Raw genomic sequence first — 21,085 nt, forward strand, 5'->3', positions numbered from 1 at the left:
GAAGCAAAGGGTGACTAGTCTGAGGTGAGATTTCCAAAAACGTAAACATTATGGCCACACATTGAAAGACACAAATTCTGAGTCTCTCATAGTAATAACAACACATGTGTCTCTTAAAGAAGACACTAAGCAGCCTATTTGGAAAGGCAGTCCCAGACTGAGTTGCAAGTCCTGTATCCCTGATAGGCATTCCAGGTACTGGAGAACAACATTTCCAGGACGATGTTTACATATGTACACATCCACTTCAGGGAAAGTTATTATTTACTTGATTTCTGTGTGATTTAAAACAATTTAAATCCAATGATCTGTCTCTCCCTCATACCATGCATGACTTTACCAGAGGACTGGCTGGGTAAAAGACAGTTCCTTGATTTCTGATTCTGTCACTCCTCTTCCTCTCCCGTACCATCACTGGGGAAAATAATGCCCAGTGATAGACAGACACATGCTCAAAATACAGACGTGAGGTGATAACTGGGATCCACTGAAGTCACTGGTAACAGTCCTATGGTCTTCAGGAGTACCAGAAAATCATACTTGGTATGGATGCAAACCTGATAACCAAGTCACACCACAGGAGAAGGTAGAAAAGGGTAGGTGGGAATTTAAGCAATAGTCTTCTGGTTTTAGATACTGATTCATTAAGTCTCTAGCAAAAGCTTAAAGGTAAGCCCACATTTAAGTGTTTTCTTGAGCCGTTGCCTTAACAGGTCTTCAAAGCAGATGTAACGTAAGAGTTGGTGATAAACTAAACTAAAACCAAAATGAATCTAAGCAAAGGCTGTTGGTGGCTGAAGCAGGGAGATGTGATTCACCTCACATGTAGTCTGGGTCAGCTTCTGTGCTAGAAATCCTTTGATGGATTCAAAGAATTGGTTCAAAACCTTGTTCCTCAACACAGAGTGTCACGGACCCATACAGACTGCCAGAAAGAACCAAAAGAGTTGAACCAGCACCAGCAAGTTGGCAAGAGCAGGGTCTAGGAATGGCACAGCTACTAACCAGCTCTCCTATCTATGGATTAACAACATGGAGCCACATCAGTGGAGGCTTGTTTGGCTGCTCTAGCCCTTCCAAGCTGCACTTGTCCACATCCACTATGCATTACATCAGCAATGCTGTGTGGTTACTTACCATCATTTCCATCAGCTGGGTGATGCTATGTTGTTTACACCACAGAGGAATTTGTCCTGCTGAAATGTGCTATGTCTGAATTGAGTATGAGGAACTGATTTTGTCTAGTTAATTTTTTATAACAACAGCTAAGAGAGACCAGTTTTGTATTACCCACTGCTCCAAGTTATCTTGGCCATGGACCAGTAGATGTGCACTGCTAGAACTAAAAGAAGGAGTTGACCCACTTCTACACTACAGCAATATTCCTAAATAAGCACATGTTCTCTGAAAGCATATTCTATTCCATTTTTTCAAAAGCAAGAACGTCAATGTTTTGTCATATGCTGGCTCTTTCCTGGCCCACTAAACTGAAAATAAGCAAAAAAAAAAAAAAAAAAACCAAAACAAAACCCACCAAAAAACCCCCAAGAAAACCCTCATATGATGAAACTAGAATAGAAATGTAATGTTTTAGCCATGGTGTGTGTGTACAACAGGTCAGGCAACGATACAGTACTTTCATCTGTATTGTCTATATAAAACATTTATTTTTAAGCTCTATAATGGTATTATAGAAATACATAGAATATTTTATAGAGTGTATTTTAGTGTACTCACTGTGAAAATAACACATTTATTAAGACAGGTATTCTTATGTCCAAACGTTTTAAATATATGCACTTCTTTTGCCTTGCAGTATTATTTTACTTTGAAAAACAAAATATCAATATTTTATTCTTTGCTCCTCATCAGAATCTTCTCCTTCAGACTTTCCTGGGTCATCTAGGGTGCTCACTGCTGTGAGATATTTTATAAAAACCACGAAAAGTACTTAGATTTGTTGATTTCCTATATTTGTTTGCATTCATGTCTAGTGCACATAGCTTGCCGTTCAATTCTCCAAGTGCCTTCTTCGTAAGTACAGTGACATATAGTGCATTCATCAGTTTTCACCTCCCGGCCTGCTGGAATGACAATGGTTTCTGCAAAGCAGTTCGGACCTAAAAAAAGAAAAGAGTTTATTATGCAATACCCATGGCACACTGTAATCCAGCATAGTTCAGTTTTAGTCTCGAGCACAGAAAACCTAACATGAAGTGACTAATGCTGGTCACATTAAACAAATGTGAGCATTGTGCACAAGGTGTAACAGCAGCAAAGAGAGCCAGGACACTGCCCTTGATGTGGCTGGATGTTTTCAGTATGGACTGTCCTGCCTTCCACAGGGAAGGTGCAATAAAGCCTTTCTGTGAAACATGCGACTGTGACAGAGACCTGGGCACAAACTGACGATGCAGACGAACACAGATTTAAGCTAGAGAAAAAGCCAGCTATTGATAATGCAACAGTGCCACTGTAGGCTACTAGAGAGCAGATTATAAATGCTATTACTTTTTTTCCATTGGAAACAAGCATTGTATTTTGTTTAGTAATCAAAGTATCAGATTAGTTTATTTTCCATTTCATGAGAAAATAGTCCTTTTCCACTAAAATGGAGTAGCTCCAGCCTCTTCTGAATGAAGACGCTTTTTGTGTATAAAATGTAAGTCAGCAAGTCTACAAACCCCTTTTAATAGTACACTGAAATAACTTCATTTCCAAGGATGAGGCAGGAGAACAGCCCACCAGCACAGTATTCACAAGACAAATCTGGTTCTTTCAAAAGGTGACATCCTTGCATCTCTCTGCCACAGAAGGCTGCAAGTGCTGTATTATCTACAGTTCTGTTAAAGAGGAAGTCTATTTCTGCGTTGAGAATCCACACACACTTGTAAAGCAGCACTAAACCCTACCAACCATCTCCTATCTACACACTGCCATGTCCTCAGGGGAACCTGGCCCTTCCATTCACTAAGCACACACAACAGCTGCTCAGGCAGAGCCTGGCCACTCAACAGCACTTTGGTACCATATCCATCAGGATAGGACGGGTACTAGGGGCCAGCATATATTGATCTGATACAGCTGAAAATCTTGAAACAAAATGGGCGTGCAAAATGCTTATTGACTGCCAACCTGTTTGCCACACAAGTAAGTAAATCACAGGTGAGGCTCAGTCTTCCATTGCCAGGGTGTACTCTAGGACCTAAGCCAAACAGTATGGCTTCTCCTTCTAAGGAAATGTATTTACTTTTTTAAGTGCTTCCTCTGAAAACCAAAGGTAGGGGCATGCTGCACATTCTAAAGCACAAATCAAATAGTTCACCAATCAATTTTAATAGTTATCTCTTTGGATCAGGTTATGTGCTTGTGTACTGACACAGAAGCCTGAGATTCAGATGCCAAGTTGACAACATTGAAGGCCTTTCCTCACTGAAGAGTTACCCTCTAGAAGAGACCTGCAAGACCTGCAGAAATTTGCTTCACCAAGTCCTACCCATTAATCCTCTGAGTGTTTAAGCCAGTATTTTATTTTAGGACTGACTGTTGACAAGTATCTCTAACATGTGGCTTCTTCTGCAGTTTTGGGTGGCTTCTTGCCCATTCATTTGGATGCAGAATGGATAGCAAAAACCAGCGTATCTCATATAAAATTACCTGCTTTACTAACCTAATGTTACTGTGATAGTTTTGGGTTTGAAGCCCCCTCAGGCTGTCCATGAAAAGTATCACTGGGCTGGACAACACAGGAAGGAAGGCTTCGGGGTGCCCTAGCTTTCAACTGAGATAAAGCAGCATTATCAACTATGCTGTCCTCAGTGGAACTTCAAAAGATTTCAATGCAAATCTATTAATTCTAATTAACTCAAATCAGTTAAATACCATATTCTTCTTGCAGCTAATAGACTTTCATCCCAAGATGGGTTCACCCCCACATTAGGTAAAGACACCTGAATGTTTTACATGCTGGCCTGTAATAGCCCCATGATTTACAAAGCTATATGATATAAAGAGTTAAAATACTAAAAGCAGAAACTACTTTCCATGGAGAATTTGTATGAAACCTACAAGACCACTTGAAATTTAAACACTATGTAAAAGGCACAAGAGGAACTAAAGTGATGTCAATCCCCTGTGCAGGATTTATTTCATTCTGGGAAAGTAAATGTTACAGGCTATACTTGGTTATAAAACCCAACCAGGGAATGAAGTAAAAACAGTGCAACACACGTAATATATTCACTAGGATTCAGAATGTAAATGCCTCCATTCACAATTAGTAGCACCTTAATGCTATGCGTGACGAGTCCTTCTTACATCAGAAAGTTATTAAATGTAGAGATATAAGTTAGCCCTAAATTGTTAAACTACTTAATATGGGGCAAAGTCATTGCTTTGGTAAATCTACAGGACAGCAATAACCACCTCCTTGAGAAAGGGACCCTACAAAAATAAATGACAGCCACAAATATTTTTTTAGTATCAAGCAACTTTTCTATAAAAAGTTGCCTATTTTCTGGTTCTGCATTTGCACCTATCATTACTGTAACTGCAAATCCTATAGAGTACTTAGACTGGCAACAGTCAACTGGCATCCTTGCCTCATCTTTTTCTTTGCAATATTGCGTGTGCACAGTATTATGGTTAATGTTACAGAAAAGGTCATCAATGAAAAGGCTGAACTGACTGTATTACTGCAACACCATGCACATAAATGTCAGTACAATATAGTGTCCAAACACGGAAAAATAATTCCACAGCTCTCCTTATATCATTTCTCCGAACCCTCAGACTTATTCTAGGGAAAAAAAACCCCTGAGCTTCACCCCAAACCTCATTCAATTTTGAAGCTGTGTGAGCTAGTCCTGTCTCTTGGTGTCCTGTGGCTCTCTTTCAACCAAGCAGGCGACACTCATCCCTTCCCTTTTCATCTGAGAAGCAGTTGCAGAAACCAGATTTACAGGCAGAGCGGGCACACAAATGCTTATGCAGACTCAGAGTGCCATTTTCTCAGTCTCCCTTACCAGAGGGAAGCAGAAGCATGTGTATCCTCCACATTCGGTATGGATAAGCTGCCCTAAAGGCATGGCACTTGCTGAAACTACAGCTTTACTTAAAACTGGGCAGTTTATATTGATTTAGCAAGATTTGAAGCTTCCCATCACAAAGGGCGAGACATTTTTGAGTTTTTTTTAAAAAGTTTGCAAAATTACCTGACTTAGCACATGAAAAGCATTTCCAAGTAAATCAGGGCTGTTCCAACTCCAAAGCAGTGGTGGGCTTTCTGACTAGATGTTGCTGTTGCAGGAGAAGTGAATCTCTTCTCCTTGATCTACAAAGCAGGCTGCCTGCTTTCTGAGCTCCTGCTTGGTAACACCACTACTCCCCCCAACTTCAGCACCCAGTACGCGTTCAGTGCAGCAGTGGCTTGTTTGAGCTTCTTTGATCTATAGTATAAACCTCCTGGGCCCCATCCCCAACTGTATACACTTATATAGCTCTAAGGAAGTCAGCAGTGCTGCACATCTCCACAGTAGATGAAGATCCTGCCATATCACTCTTAAATCTGGCAGAAAATTCAATATGACATATTGTACCAATTCTGAGTGCAGCTTGAAATCTACCACGACATAATTTGTTTTCCTAAAGTATATACTGGCACTGTCAGACTCCGCTAGAGCCATACCATGCTGGGATCAGCAGAGATTTCTTTCCTAGGGCTAAGGCACAGTTGCTGTCATCTCAGCGATGTCTCAAAGCAGCGAGTTCAGTGCAAATCCTCAGTTCTCACACTGAGCACCAGATTGGCACGCAGCTCTCGGCCTCCCTGCATCCAAAACAGTGAATTCTACCTTCCAAAAGCAACATTTATACTGGGATCTAAGGAACTAGGAAGTCATATGTATTGGGTTTGTGTGGCAAGGTTCTGGTAGCAGGGGGGGATACAGGGGTGGCTTCTGTGAGAAGCTGCTAGAAGCTTCACCTATGTCTGACAGCACCAATGCCAGCCAGTTCCAAGACAGACCCGCTGCTGGCCAAGGCCGAGCCCATCAACAACAGTGGTAATGTCTCTGGGATAATGTATTTAAGAAAGAGGAAAAAATTGCAGCCAGGAGAGAGGAGTGAGAATATGTGAGAAACAACCCTGCAGACACCCAGGTCAGTGGAGAAGGAGGGGGAGGAGGTGCTCCATGTGCCAGAGCAGAGATTCCCCTGCAGCCCATGGTGCAGACCATGGTGAGGCTTGATTGACAGCCGGCTGAACATGAGCCAGCAGTGTGCCCAGGTGGCCAAGAAGGCCAATGGCATCCTGGCTTGTATCAGAAATAGCGTGGCCAGCAGGGACAGGGAAGTGATCTTGCCCCTGTACTCGGCACTGTTGAGGCCGCACCTCGATTACTGTGTTCAGTTTTGGGCCCCTCACTACAAAAAGGACATTGAATGACTCGAGCGTGTCCAGAGAAGGGCAACGAAGCTGGTGAAGGGTCTGGAGCACATGTCGTACGAGGAGCGGCTGAGGGAACTGGGGTTGTTCAGTCTGGAGAAGAGGAGGCTGAGGGGAGACCTCATCGCCCTCTACAACTACCTGAAAGGAGGTTGCAGAGAGCTGGGGATGAGTCTCTTTAACTGAGTAACAAGCAATAGGACAAGAGGGAATGGCCTCAAGTTGCACCAGGGAAGGTTTAGACTGGATATTAGGAAGCATTTCTTTACAGAACGGGTTGTTAGGCGTTGGAATGGGCTGCCCAGGGAGGTGGTGGAGTCCCCATCCCTGGAGGTGTTTAAGAGTCGGGTCGACATAGCGCTGAGGGATCTGGTGTAGTTGGGAACTGTGCAATGTTAGGTTAATGGTTGGACTGGATGATCTTCAAAGGTCTTTTCCAACCTAGATGATTCTGTGATTCTGTGAGGCAGGTTGTGCCCTTCAGGTTAACGGTGGAGCAGATATCCATCTGCAGCCCATGGAGGACCCCACGCTGGAACAGTTAGATGCCCGGAGTCTGTGACCCTACGGGAAGCCCACGCTGGAGCAGGCTCCTGGCAGGACCTGTGGACCCATGGAGAGAGGAGCCCACGCTGGAGCAGGTTTGCTGGCAGGACTTGTGACCCTGTGGGGGACCCACACTGTTCCTGAAGGACTGCACCCCATGGGAGGGACCCCATGCTGGAGCAAGGGAAGAGTGTGAGGAGTCCTCCCCCTGAGGAGGAAGGAGCAGCAGAGACAACAGGTGATCAACTGACCACAATTCCAGATTCCCCATCCCCCTGCACCGGAAGAAAGGAGGGGTGGGGTGTTTTTAAGATTTGTTTTTATTCCTCTTTATCCTACGCTGATTTGATTGGTAAGAAATTAAACTAATTTCCCCAAGTTAAATCTGTTTTGCCCATGACAGTAATTGGTGAGTGATTTCTCCCTGTTCTTATTTGAACCCATGAGCCTTTAGTTGATTTTCTCTGTCCAGCTGAAGAGGGAAGTGATGGAGCAGCTTTGGTGGGCATCTGGCATCCAGCCAGGGTCAACCCACCACAGAATATTTGGTGGTTAATTTATTGAGAGTTTATAATGAGATCCTCACCTCTTAAATGCTTAAAACTAAAAGAGTTTAAAAATATTATTGGGGTAAATGCTGCTATTGTAATTTTTTTTCAAAGTCCTTACACTGGTCCTGTAAAAAGCTTCCAATGACTTCTGTGTTATGCTTCAGTGTTGACAAAAGCAACAATCTAATTAAAATGCAAATTTTGTTATCTGGGAAGAAAACAGCCGTTACCAATTATCAGCAGAGAATGCCCAAGCCACTCACCTACAGAAGCAATAGCACCTGTAACCTTGACAACCTCACAAGAGGCTCTCTGAAGCTTCTCCTCCTCTCCTTCCACAAAACCACAGCTGTACGCTACAGAGTTGTGCCGGTTTCCTCTGCAGCCTGCCCTTGCTTTTGCATGAGCACGTGTTCTGATCAGTTCAAAAATGTAAGATACAGCAATTTGGTAAATCGTGTTTTAATCAACTGTTTTCATCATGTGTTAAACCAAATTATGGACAAAGAAATCTGTTCAACTGCAAGTTAATGTGTTTGCCTGGAGAGTAAGTCACGGCAAATTTTTGCCAATTAGAAGTACAGTGATAACCTCTGTAATACAGCACTTTGATGTGAGACTGCTTTGGGCTCTGCTTTATACTAAACTCCCTAATAGCTGCCCTTTTAATAGCTTCTTGCAGCAGTCAAACAGGTCACTTCCAAGGTACCCGACAGCAGTCCCATCTACCCTGACACTTTTATGGTATTCATCATTGTGGTATTTGAGCACTTCATAAATGACATAACCTCAACATTTAGCTTAACCTCTATTTTTTTTCTACTTTTTTTTTTTTTTTCAAATTTCATGGAGAGATTTCCAATGGTTACAACATGAAAAGACAGATCCTACACTTCATCCTGGGTATCTTCAGAACCATGATATTATATAAGAAACAGCTGTGCTGGGTGAGATCGGAGGTCCACCTGCACCTGCAGCAGCCAAAAGGAGATGCACAGGGAAGTATATAGGGACAGAGCAAGCACACGTACCCAGCTTCCAGCACTTTCTGAATCAGAGACTTTGTAAATGGCTCCTGTGTGCTGAGTTAATGGATGGAGTTAATAGGCTTGTTTATGATTAACCTTTCCAACATCCTCCTGAACTCCTATAAACAGCACTTGGTGGTAAGGAGGTCCACAGGTCTTGCACACAGGGTAGAACAGTTTTCACTTGCTGTCTGATGCTTTCCACCTGCTATCTAGATTTGGTATTCCCTAATCCTCACCGTGGAAGCGGCAGTAACAACCATCTCCCCTTTGCTGTGCCATTCATGAGCTTATAGACCTGTGTGATGTTCCCTTCCCTCCCATCACCTCACCTGCAGCCTGAGGAGGCTGGTTCTGCACCCCCTTTGTCCCTGCTGACCTCCCCAGACCTTCCCCACTTCTCCTACCTCCTTTTTGGGCTGTGAGGACCGCACCTGTGCACCACATGCAAGTTGTAGAAGCACAATGGGCTTGTACGGTAGCACAGTGATATTCCCTGTTTTGTTTCCCATTTTCCTCCTAATTCCTGACATATGCCTTTCTGTGGTGACCACTGATGAAAAAGTTGAACTGACGTTTTCATGACACTATGAATTTTATACTAGATAGAAATCTTATAGAAAAACATACATTTCATTACACTGAAATCAAATCTTCTGCTGCCTTTCTGCATTTCAGTAGTTTCACTTTACAGCAATGCTACTTGACAGTCTTCCATGTACAGCAAGAGTGTTCCTGTTGCTCAGTAATTTCAGGAACATGCCAGGGAAAGTGAAGCCTTCCCTCCCACCTTTCAGATCTTTCTTCTTTCTGACGTTTCAAGACTTCCTCCAGGATCTATTGCAGATGCCAGAGAGACTAATGAAACACGGAGCTGGAAGAAGAGATGTCAACAAGCTCCCTGCCTGCATTTCAAGCTGCCTGTTGATGCAGATGACCTGGAATGCCACAGCACAAAACCAAGGACTCCTCCACACCCCAGCAGGAAGTCACACCGGGGAGCGAGGACAGCCAAGGACCAAGCCATGGATAAAGGGTGGCTGCGCCTGCCTCCATCCCAGTGCAGAGCACCTGCTGGGATATTTGAGATGAGTTTCGAAAGGTGCTAATGCAGCATGGCAAGGCAAAATAAGGCTGCTCTGCCACATAGCACCGCAGCAGCAAGATTTTCGAGATACAGGCATTACCTCCCTCATCCCTCTCACATCTAATCACTTCCTCCAGAGATGGTATCGGTACCTACTTTGTGCCCTTCCAATCGCTAATCTCATCTAAAGGCTCTGTATCTCCCTGACTTGATTTTGCTTCCCTCTCATGCGTATATATATAAAATATGTCTATCTCCTGTGAAACGTCAGCTCAGAAGATAAAGCACAACAAGCAGCTGGCAAAAGTAGTCTGTGACTAGGATTACAGCAGACTCTCATTCTCTCACAAAAATAAGTTCATCACCCCTGCTGCCGTCATGAATCTGACTGCTCCCAATCCAGTGCAACCTTTTACTCGCCTCAGTACCTTTGGACGCTACCGAACCACGTCCAAAAGAGAGTTTTCAATTACAGAAGAAGGATTCAGGTAGATGCAATTTTAAGAGTAATTTGGGACCCTGAAGAACCATGTACTGTTTCTGTGGTTTATCAATGCCTCAATATACTGTCAGCCAGAGAACCATGGTAAATAGCCTAACAGACTTCCAGTAAATGTGTATATATATATTACAGGGAGAAGAAAAATAAAGGTATTCATCCATTTTGCGATTTTACTTAGCTGCTGTGGGAAGTAACAAAAAGGCAGTGTGTGTAATGTGCTACCTTTCATGAAAGCAGTGTTTTGTTCATGCTAGATAGAGCCTTGGTGCTTTTAAGAATAATAAAACCCCTCCCTTTGTTAGGGTCATGTTTTGTTAGATGCACTGGGAACGGACAGATTGGAAGAAAATCTGCCAAGGGCAAAACAATTAAAAATAACATTTTGCCACCTAATTTAGAAGGACGGATATAGCAGCATCTGCTGTGAGCAGACAGACAGAAGAAAGCTCAGTGAAGTTCTCCCATAACGAAAAGGGGTGATCATGTCCTCCGCGGCACTGCTGTGACAATGTGGGTATCAAAGCTCCGGCACCTGCTGTAGTCTAAGTGTGCCTCTGTGTGCGCGCATGTGTGTGTGAATGTGCTTTAATCTGGAAGATAAAACGAGCTATAATCTTACTTTGAGTTGGGTTTTAATATTCTGCTTATGAGACTCAAAAGCCCTGTTTATGATTAAGTTCTGTTGTTTTATTTTTTCATTTAGCATGTGTGACAGCACTATTGATTAATGTTTTGTTCCGGCTCCGTCCTAGAAATTGGACAAGTGTCCAAAAATCCCACAGAACACAAAACGAAGCCACCACAGCCACTGGACCAATCCTATCCGCCACTGCTTCCTCCCAGCTCTGCTTCTCCATCACCTTGCACTTTGCCGTGATGTTAGCATCCCTGAAATGACAATGCCAAATGCTACCAAAACCAGGGCTGCACAGTTACTTTTGCACAGGTAGAAATTGCTTGCAGGAAGGGAACAGTCCATAATCCTGCTGCTGCCACCGCTGTCCCCTTGGATTTTCATGTGTATTCAGAGAGCAGAATTTCAGATATCTGCTTTTTGTGTACTGAACAAAAAGAAGCAAAGGAACATCGAACACTACACAATCCAATACCGTATGAGGCAAACAGCCTCAGAGCATAAAAAGGCCCAATTAAATAGGAGGATCAAGTGCCATAAAAAATAAGATACATCAAACAACTTCCTTTATCGGAGAAAATACAGAAAGACTTGAATACTCTACTTAAAATGATTTTCAAAACTCCTGTGACTTGTAAAGGGATATTGTGTTCCACCCAGAAACAGCATCCATTAGATATGAGCTGAACATTGTGCGTATCTTACAGAAAATTATATAAACACTTAGAAGCCAGCAAGCCGTGCATCAATTTTGCGCTCAGCTTTCTTGCAGCTCAGTCACCACCCAGGTGATTAGGAAATTAGAGACACCGGGCTTGAATGCATTGGGAAAACTCTCATCAGATGCCTCAGACAACAGAAACACTGCGGGGCTGGTGCTGCTCACCTGCAGCCCATCTCACCGCCAGCCCTGCCCACTGGGACCAGGATTTCACCTGTGTCACATTTGCAGAAAGCTGCTCGTCTGTGCTCCCCGCAGCTCTCCACACCCCCCTGCACCAGCCAGGGCAGAGATGGTGAACCAGCCTGGGCTAAAGCCAGCTTGGAAGAGAAGAGGTCCAGGACATGTCCTGCAGTGCAGCATCCTGCAGAGATGCTCCTGGTGGAGCAGAGCCCAGCAGCTTCATGGGAGCAGGGGTATGCAACAAAAGCATTGGCTACTTGCTTGGAAACTATTTCTGAAGCCCAGAGAGGGCGGTCATGTCTGCGAAAACAAAGCAATGCCTTGCTAAATTTTCTCTCGGTTACGGAAACTGCAGAAGCATTGCCAGGCACTGCGGGGACAGACGGACTGACAACGGTGGTGGGACATTATGTGGGCTTCAGCGGGGTGAGCTGCTGCCTGCCCCAGCACTTGCAGCATGGGGGCTTAAAAGCTCTGCTGCTGAGGTTAACGGGGCTAATCCTTTCCTTTCTTAAGATGTTTATTCATCCCAGTGACCCTGCTGGGCTCAGTGGGTTTACTGGGGGCCTGGTGAAAGACCTGCTCAGCAATAAGTCATATTCTTCACACTGGGAAACATCAGGTTACTCTTCAGACTAAGCAAGCCACGTGAAATGCCTCAACAAGTTATCCTAAAAACTATTATGTAAATTTAAATAGACTCTGCAATTCCAAAAGCATGCGCTACAGGTCGGTAATTTAATGCATCAGAGACCTGCTTGCAAATACTGGAACTAAAAGCACATTTTAATTAGCCAAAACACTGCAGCACTGGTGGGCTGTAGCGTCTATCAGGCAGGTTAGTTAGGTTGCCGAGAAGTGTACAGTAACTCAGGCAGTAATGTACAGGATTCTATGCATCCTGAAACCCATACTAAATGCAGGACGCTAATGAAAGAAGAGATTTTGAGAATTACGATGGAAAAATCCCTGAAGACTTCAACTAAATTGAAAGCTAGTGGCACAAAAGTACAGTATAACGCTGCTTTGGCAATGAAGTGGAATCTAAATCAGTATATTTTTCCAGTCAGTATAAAACACGGGGTAGTGAGAATACAGTACACAAGGATGGCCAGTGGCTACTTACTGCTACAAGGGATTATTCAATCAAACCAACAAAAAAATTACCAGTTAAGCATCAGCCATTTTTTCACCCCATTTTAGAATAAATACACTGAATACAGTTAAATCAGGGATTATCTTTCTTACTGAGAACGACATATCAAAATACTGAATGTAGCACCATTCGATTCCAGAAAGACTGTCACAGCAGACAGTGACAACTCTTCCAATTAAATAGTCCCCTTGCAAAATTAAGTGTTTTATTAAGGGCTTGGTTTGGCTTTTTTGTTGTTATTTTGGGTTTTGTCATCATAACCAATGCTTTGGGGTTTTTTGTTTTAGGGGCTTGCCTACACAGACAGATTTCTAGTCCCTCATCCAAATTCACTAGAGTTGCTTTGCTCTGGTTGCAGTTGTACAGATGTACCTAACATGTCTCTCTAGGTAATCTGCTGCTAAAGTGATAACACGCTAACCTATAAAAAAGCATCTCCACCAAAGGAGCAGCGGTATAGGGTCTCAGACACCCTCTCATACAGACAAGCTGTGAACAATGTTGTCAGCTGCAGAAAAGGGGAACAGAAGTTGAGACTCTGAAAGGGAATAAAGTTTGTGCAGTAACAGAAGTGGTCTGTCACATCTGAACTGCTCAGCTTCACACCCGGAGACTTTGGTCCTGTGGCAGTTTCTGGACTGTATCTGTGATGTTGTGCTCATTTTATCCATTTCCTTTGAGTTACATGACAAAAGGTAAGAACACAGCCAAAACCAATCCCAGCACAACTGTTACTTAAAACATAAAAAAACCTGATCCACAAAGGACTTTCTTTAATATATACTGAAGACTGACGACCACCTCTCCCTGTTCTACCTTTGTCAATTAGAATGTTTCCAAAAATCTGCCTCTTAAAAATAGATAAATAGTACCCTTTATTACAGGGATAGAAGTGACAGAGATCTATGCCAAAAAAAAATTATAATTGTCAGTATGTCATACATCACTTTAAAATATAATGAATTCTAAAAGCATCCTTTGCCATGAATTGTTAGCTTCTTTGAAATAAAAAGCTGTACTTCTAAAAAACAGGTGTAGTGCATGGGACTCAGAATGGAAATCAAAGAACCTGTTTATTCACTAGTCCTAATGAACTACTAGTATCTTTAGGTGTGAAAAGTTACAAAATATACAGTTGTAATTGCTGGTTATTTTAACATGATAGTAATACTATGTGAATTATACCTTTAAAGAACAGAGATATTAAGTTCTCCTAAGAAAAAATTCTTTATCAACTTTAAGATGCACCTAGGTTACTCCACAACTGAGAAAAATCATGGTATTTTTATGAGCAAAAGAGAGGTGTTATGCTTTGCCCTCCATGCTGCTGAATCAGTAATTCTACCTTTTCTTCCCCTTTAATGATTCTTCCCTGGTGGTTATGAAACACAGCACTGAGACAGCTTGCTTTGGAAAGACTGTATTTTGTACCTGTTCAGGAAGCTGAAGAGAAAAATGTGGCTGTGAGAGCACACCCTTCCTGCCCCTGGTGCCCTGAGCAGCTCTGCTCCGATGGCCTGTCAGGATGTGACCCAGGGAAAGTCTGATGTCGGTCCCCACTCCAGTGCTGTCCTCCCACACAGCCGCAGCCCTGGGGATAAGTCACTCGGCACCCAACTTTGCCAGCTAAAACCAAGGGATCAGGTCTAAGCCAGCCACCTGTGGCCTCTGTGTATGGAGGGAAAGGACGAGGCAAGTCATCGCACCTCCTTCAGGCAGGTGCTGCCACAACGAGTCATGAGCCTGGCCTACAGGTCATCCCCTTCACCAGCACACAGATGCCCTCCTTGTGTTTCAGCCCAATTTCTGACATGGGCTCCTACCACTTTCTTACCTTATTAAGGTCTTGCACAGAATAAAGACTGAGATGATAATAGCTATTATTCTGTTGATCAGAAACTGTCAGCAAGTCAGAGTTGCAAATTTAAGACCCGGTTCCTCCACATATTCAATTTAGGACCATATCTAAAGACAGTTGTTTAGAAATGCAGCCAGGTACTAAGTAAATCTAAATATTTTAAGTTGCAACATGGAAATCCATCACTGAGTATCATAAGTTAATTCCCTCTCATTTCCGTTTGCATCACCCTTAGTCAGTTGTTGATTCATGACTTGTGTAAGGGTGATGCAAACGGAGATGCTTTGGGGTAGGAAGAGTAAGAAACCAGAAGATGGAAGGGTGATTCACTGCAAAGGCAAAAGAGTAGGAAGCCACTGGTGTTGGAAGAGACCAAATTAGTGGGATTGCAAGCAGGAAGTAGAAAAGCAGGAAAGCAGGCAGGGTGACTGGTAAAATGACTTTAAGGGATCATCTCTTTGTGGAGATGGAAAGACAGGTGATTTGAAGTGAGAGACATGAATTATGAAAGATATGGGAACCAGTTTTGTTAAATGCAAAGATTCTCTCTGTGAGTTACACAAATTCTTTCATTTCAGGGAAGTGCAGCAGCACAGAAATTGCATGTCACTCAGAGGGGCAGACATAAAAGGGTATGCACTACCCAAAAGAAATCTTCCACACAGTATCGCCTAACTTCTTCATTTCTGGTGTCTGAATCCAGCACTTATTTTCCCATGTGCTGCAAAGTTAAGACCACCGTTTGATACTGCAGCACTCTTCTCCTGCAACGTTATTAGTGCACACTCTTTCTTTCCATTACACAGGCGTGTGAATTGGGAAGAGCCCAGCAAAGGAGTCAATCCCCTTAGAGCAGCCAGATTTGTATGTAAGTGGATGTATGTCAGCTGGGTCAGGGTCTAGTGAAAGAAATGTAAGGTGGTGGTTATAAGCTGAATGTTTCCTTCAGCATTCCCACTGCAACTTTTAAAGAGGTATCAATGGATCTAGTTTTTGTATTTAGCTATCAACTGTAATGTCAGAGGACAGGCTGTTTTGGCTAGGAAGATGCAACAGTTCATCCCAGTCAGATAGCAGGATACAGACACACCTTCAAAAGAAGTCAGGGCTTGTTTTGAGCCTGCTGTTTTTAGCCAACACAAGCTCACAATCTAAACAGCCAAAATTCGTATAATGGAGGTTGCAAAGATGTCTGCTCCTCTAAGAAAGAAGAGACAACATATTCTCAGTCAGTGGCTGAACTACCTAAATGTCCTACCACTAAGCCAAAAGCACGTGAGGATGCAGGCACTACCAACACTGCTGAAGATCCTGTTCACAGAAGTAGCCAGCAAGCTCCAGCAAAGACGCTCTGGGAAAAGCAAGAAATCAGATCAGGCCTTTCATTAAATTAACAGTCTGGAAAACTGTCCTGACAAAAACCAAATTGGCTTCCAGGCAATGGCCCCCAAGATGGCCAAGCTGGCACTGGGAGGCTGGGCTGCTTCCTACATCTCTCTTCTCTTTTCCCAACACATCAGACCCCTGGAACAGTTACCGAGGCATGAAAGCTAGTCTTTGTATTTACAGTAATAGAATTATTGTAAACCTGGTCTTAAATATTTCCACGTTATATGTTTCTTCTTGTAAAATTATCTCCAAAGGCAAGTATTATGGAAATAAAAATTATGGGGGAAAAACAGCTGGTGCTTTTATGTTTATCTGAAAGCTATGTTTGTTTTCTCCTAGGCAAAACCAGAGCCTCACAAAATTGTAAATGATTCCCAAGACACTTTGAACTGATTTTTGTAAAACTCAGATTAGTGCACTAGAAAAAGAGTAGTAAATGAAATGAAAGTGGCAAGACTAAAAATTACATTTTACTTTTCTAATGAAGTTATTACTCTAAGATGTCCTACAACCAACAATTAAGTGCTTGATTTATGATTACAGTATTAGCTACTTCATTTGTCTTTGGAGTATTCTTCTACTCTACGGTGATAAAAATTATCACTGCTCACCTGCCACATACACAGCATAAGCATAAGACCTGGGAAGCTGGTGTGGACTATAAGTTACTAGTTTACAGAAACCTCCTAGAAGACAAAACTAAATTAAAAGGAGGAGCTCTTAATTACAGAGTGGATCAAAGTAAAATATGTGGGATTCAGAGACGTGGAAAGGGAATGTTTCCCATAGAAGAATCGATGTCCTAGCAAAGCCCAAGAGGAACAAACCACCAGCTCCTCTGACTTGTTCCCTTTTGCAAGGTGTGGTTTATTCTTGCCTTGCTCAGGGGCTTAACTTGCAAATATTCCCTTTGCACTTGATACCAGAAGCTTTAGTAGCACAATAGGTACTTGTAAAGTCTACAGCCAGCAATGGATTAGTAATTTCTTTTCTCATTCTTTATTCCAAGCATGTGTGTAATTTATGCATGTGCCATTGAAATTCGTGTATTAACGTGCAGAAAAAATGAGTTCTGTAAGGATCTTTGCAGAGCGAAAGCTTTGGATGTGTTTTCAAGAGAGCATGGAGAAGTGGTCAGGAGACGAGGAGTTCTAAGAATGCGCTAGAGAATGCATGAAGACCAGAGGACAGAAGATCCAGTTCACAAAAAGCAAACAGCTTAATAGTCATACGATATCTACACTGACTCCCTTCCCTCTTTATCTTTACCTTTTCTTGCTTACTGCATTGTAAACTCTTCAGAGCTGAGACTGTTTCCTGCATTTTTTTTTTTTTTTTTTGCATAGGACCTTGCCAGTAAGAGCCCCAATCCTAATTTGGAAATTAATTACAATAATTATGATCAACATTTTTCTTTCTACAGGACCATTTAGGGCTTCGCCTTGCAGTCCAAATACTAAGTGTTAGTTATTTGACATCGGCATTGAACAGTGAGGAAAAGTTAAAACATAGATGAATTCTCTCACAGATGTGTTAGAGATGAAGGAAACAAAGACTAACCACAGTCAGAAGAGCTTTCAGGGATCTAACATTAGTAATACAAACATATCCACACATGGTAGCACTCAAATTAACAAGGTGGTTCTGCAGTGATTAAGTTGCATACATATCTGTACACACCAAACACTAAAAAGCCACACGTTGTAGTGCAGTGGTAGGTGGCAAATATTTCAGCTTCTCCACAGACTCTGTAACTCTATAATAACCTTGCTCATGCACACCCTCCTCCGTCTTCTTTCCAAAAGGGAGAGTGGCAGACTCAGTCTCTTCTCATCAGCCAGCCCTATCCCCCACAGTGTGTTAGCTGCTTGTCTCCGCACCCTCTCTACTTCTGCTACAGCCTTCCTCAGGTGCAGAGACCAAGACTACACATGGTGCTCACACATGGGTGCATCAGTGGGGAAAAACTGGCACCCTCTATCTTATTCTTATTATCCTTCTTGATTATGGACAGTATTTCTGATTACGGGCATTAATTTGTTGGCTTTGTTGCCTGCCACAGCACATCGAGCTGGTGATTTCAGAAACCTCTCAGTAACCACTCCTGAGCTGCAACCACAGCTTCTCAGTCTAGCACAGGGGCACCATCTAGATTATTAACCCTACGGACATCACCATATACTGAGCTTTCTCTGTCAACTTTTTACCCACCCCATTTTGTAAGCTACTTTTGGAGATGTTTGCCGCCGGCACAGCATCCAACTATGCAAAAGAGCTTCACACCATCCAAAACTGTGAAAATCAACCGCACACTCCCTGTTACCAGTTCACTGATGAAGATGTCAATTACCCCAGGAATCAACACAAGAACTCCCTGGCCCCCATGCTCCTTGCATTTTGCTTTATTTGACTTTCTTTTTCATGACTGTATCTAACCATTTCTCAAATCCATGCAAACTTTTGTCAGCCAGGGGAAACTGTGGCACTGACTTCCAGAGTCGCACTCTGCCATGTACGAAAAAGTACCTTTGCTTGCTTTGAGCCTTCACCTAATTAATTTCATTGAGCAAGACTAGTTCTTTTAATGTGAGAGACAGCAGAGGTGTTATGCAGAGGATAAACAGCTGAAGCTCTTGATAATAAGGATTTTCTCCTTTACGATGCCTTCCAGACAAGGATTTCAAACCATATCTTGGGACTTACATGCTCTAAGATTAGCCAAAGGTCTATGAATTTATATTTTGAGGATCTGTTCACTTTCTTAAGCACGAGAATAGCAATGATTTTTAATATATTTTTCCCCTTGTATTTTGAAAAGGGAAAGTCACCTAAATCCTTTAGATGAAAGTGACAGTTTTTCTTAAAATTGCGGTACAAAGACACTAACCAATTTCTAACAATTAAATATACTCTTGCTGTCTAAAGTGCAAGTGGAAATAATGTTTCCAGTATTATTATGTTACAAGCTAACAAGGGATCATTTTATTTCTAAATTGCAATCACAAAAAAAACCCAGAATAATTTTTAAGGGAAGTCTTGACCATAATGCTGTGAATAAGACCACTTAAATGCTTTAAAATAGATTAAAGCACTTTGGAATGGAAAATTTTATATAGAATTTGTATAATTCTGGGCAAATGACATCAAGGAATAAAACACATCAAGGAGTCTCTTCCCTCAAGCACGAGTGTCAGTTTATTTCTACTGTATTAGGAACAGTGCTCCAGGTAAAAACATCCCAGCAGCAGGGCAAAATAATCCAGTTGCAAAAATAAGATTCTCTGAGGGAATCATATGCAAACAGAAGCAATGGCTCTTCAAAATGCCAGCAATAAAAAATACAGTTAAATGGATTTTCATCTGCGGCTAGTGCTGCAAACACCAGAACTGTTAAAGGATACTGTAAGTAAGTCAAAATACCCTAATCATGGTTAAATATTCAGATTGATAAATTTAGATTTCAGATTTTAAGCCTTCTTGGCATGTTGTGTCACCTTCCCTGGGCACAAATTCTTAGCAAATAAAACAATTCTACACCTGTAATTACGAGACTCATGTTTTAGCTAATTATGGCATATTTATTCATATTAAATAAAACTATGTTGACAAGTAATGATTGAATGCAGATCCTGACAAGTCAGAAAGGGGCAAACTCTTAAAATAGGATAAAATGTCAGATATAATGGAAGGCAGCAAGAAAAACTTTGCTTTTTATCTCTTTGGCACTTCCTCTCCTTACCCTTCATTTCTTTTCAAAGTGGAGCTTTTAAAAGCCGCACTCAGTTGCTTATTTCTCCCAATAACTAATCTATTCCAAGTTCTTTCTGCACATGACATTGCTTTTAAAAGACCATTTCTAACATAGGTTTCTGGTTAAAAGCCAGATTCCACTTCCAGGCTGTTAAGAAGTGAGACAAAACGTCTAAAGAAGAGGGCTAGCCTGCCTAGTCGTGTTTGACCACATTCAACTCTCTTTACAGACTTCCTACAGCTTGGGTTCTTAATTATTTGCTTTCTACTAAAAGAATGATTTTAAGAAATGCTTCCACACACACCCCCCACCCCCCCCACCCCCCCATTTATTTTTTCCCCTTAAGATGCTCCTTTGCCCTGGGTTCAATTTTCAAATGTGAGCTTCATGAAAAGACTGCAGGAAGAGTGTGCAGAGCATTCAGCCATACAGACTTAGAAGAACAGAGTGCCTTGGCCACACAGCAATAAAGGAGGGATGGGGATGGTAAAAGAAAACATGGAAAAGTAAGAGAGCAAGGAAATTAAACAAACAAGAAAGCAAGGTTCCCATGCAAAAATGTGCATGTCCGCATGTTCAGGAAACCAGGTCCGAGGCATTAGAAAGATTTCAAAAGAGCTCATGTAACATAAATCAAACTTAAGAGCACCCTTTCTTCCTCCAGCTACCAGGGCACGAGCACCTCACATCTAAACGAGTTTCCTCAAATCTACTCCATTGCCAGGTGTACGTGCATTGCGGTCCCCAGCGTCACCCACGGCACATTATTCTTCTTACTACCTAAGTCCCCCACCTTCCACATACACACAAGAAGCAACATTTTGCATGCAATTTTCCTAACTTTTAATACCTGCGTTCTGTAAAATAAAATTACTGTAATCAAAAAGCTCCAATTTCTCATTCCATTTTTCTTTCTGTCTTCACTTCTAGTCTTTCCATATCTTCCTACTCTTCTTTCTTGCCCTTAACACCTCCTGATTTCTGAGACAGCTGCAGGACTCCATCTGTTCACAACTTCATGCTGCCTGTTCAAGTACAGACAGTAGACTTGACCAGGAAGGCATCATGTTCTCGCAGACAGGCATCGCAAGCGTACTGAGCTGCACATCGACTTCAGGAATACCACGTCCTGGCGAGGGATTTGCCTTCTCATCATGGGTGTTGCAATTTTCATTAGAGGAGTGCATGTTGCATGAATTCACCCACACATCTCCTGAACTCCTCCAGAACATTG

At 42.4% G+C, this 21,085-nt stretch overlaps 1 protein-coding gene across 3 annotated transcripts in view; it reads right to left on the minus strand.

Annotated features, from left to right (window-relative positions):
* Positions 1-1,564: 1,564 nt before the first annotated feature.
* Positions 1,565-21,085, minus strand: part of VWC2 (von Willebrand factor C domain containing 2) — a 63,429-nt gene continuing 43,908 nt past the window's right edge. For all 3 annotated transcript variants that reach the window (XM_074847994.1, XM_074847976.1, XM_074847986.1), the window contains exon 4: positions 1,565-2,120. In XM_074847994.1, coding sequence (XP_074704095.1) covers positions 1,969-2,120 — 152 coding nt within the window. In that variant the 3' untranslated portion in view covers positions 1,565-1,968. The remainder of the gene's footprint in view (positions 2,121-21,085) is intronic.

This window comes from Strix aluco, chromosome 1 (assembly GCF_031877795.1).
Source record: "Strix aluco isolate bStrAlu1 chromosome 1, bStrAlu1.hap1, whole genome shotgun sequence".
In the NCBI taxonomy this organism is placed as follows: domain Eukaryota; kingdom Metazoa; phylum Chordata; class Aves; order Strigiformes; family Strigidae; genus Strix; species Strix aluco.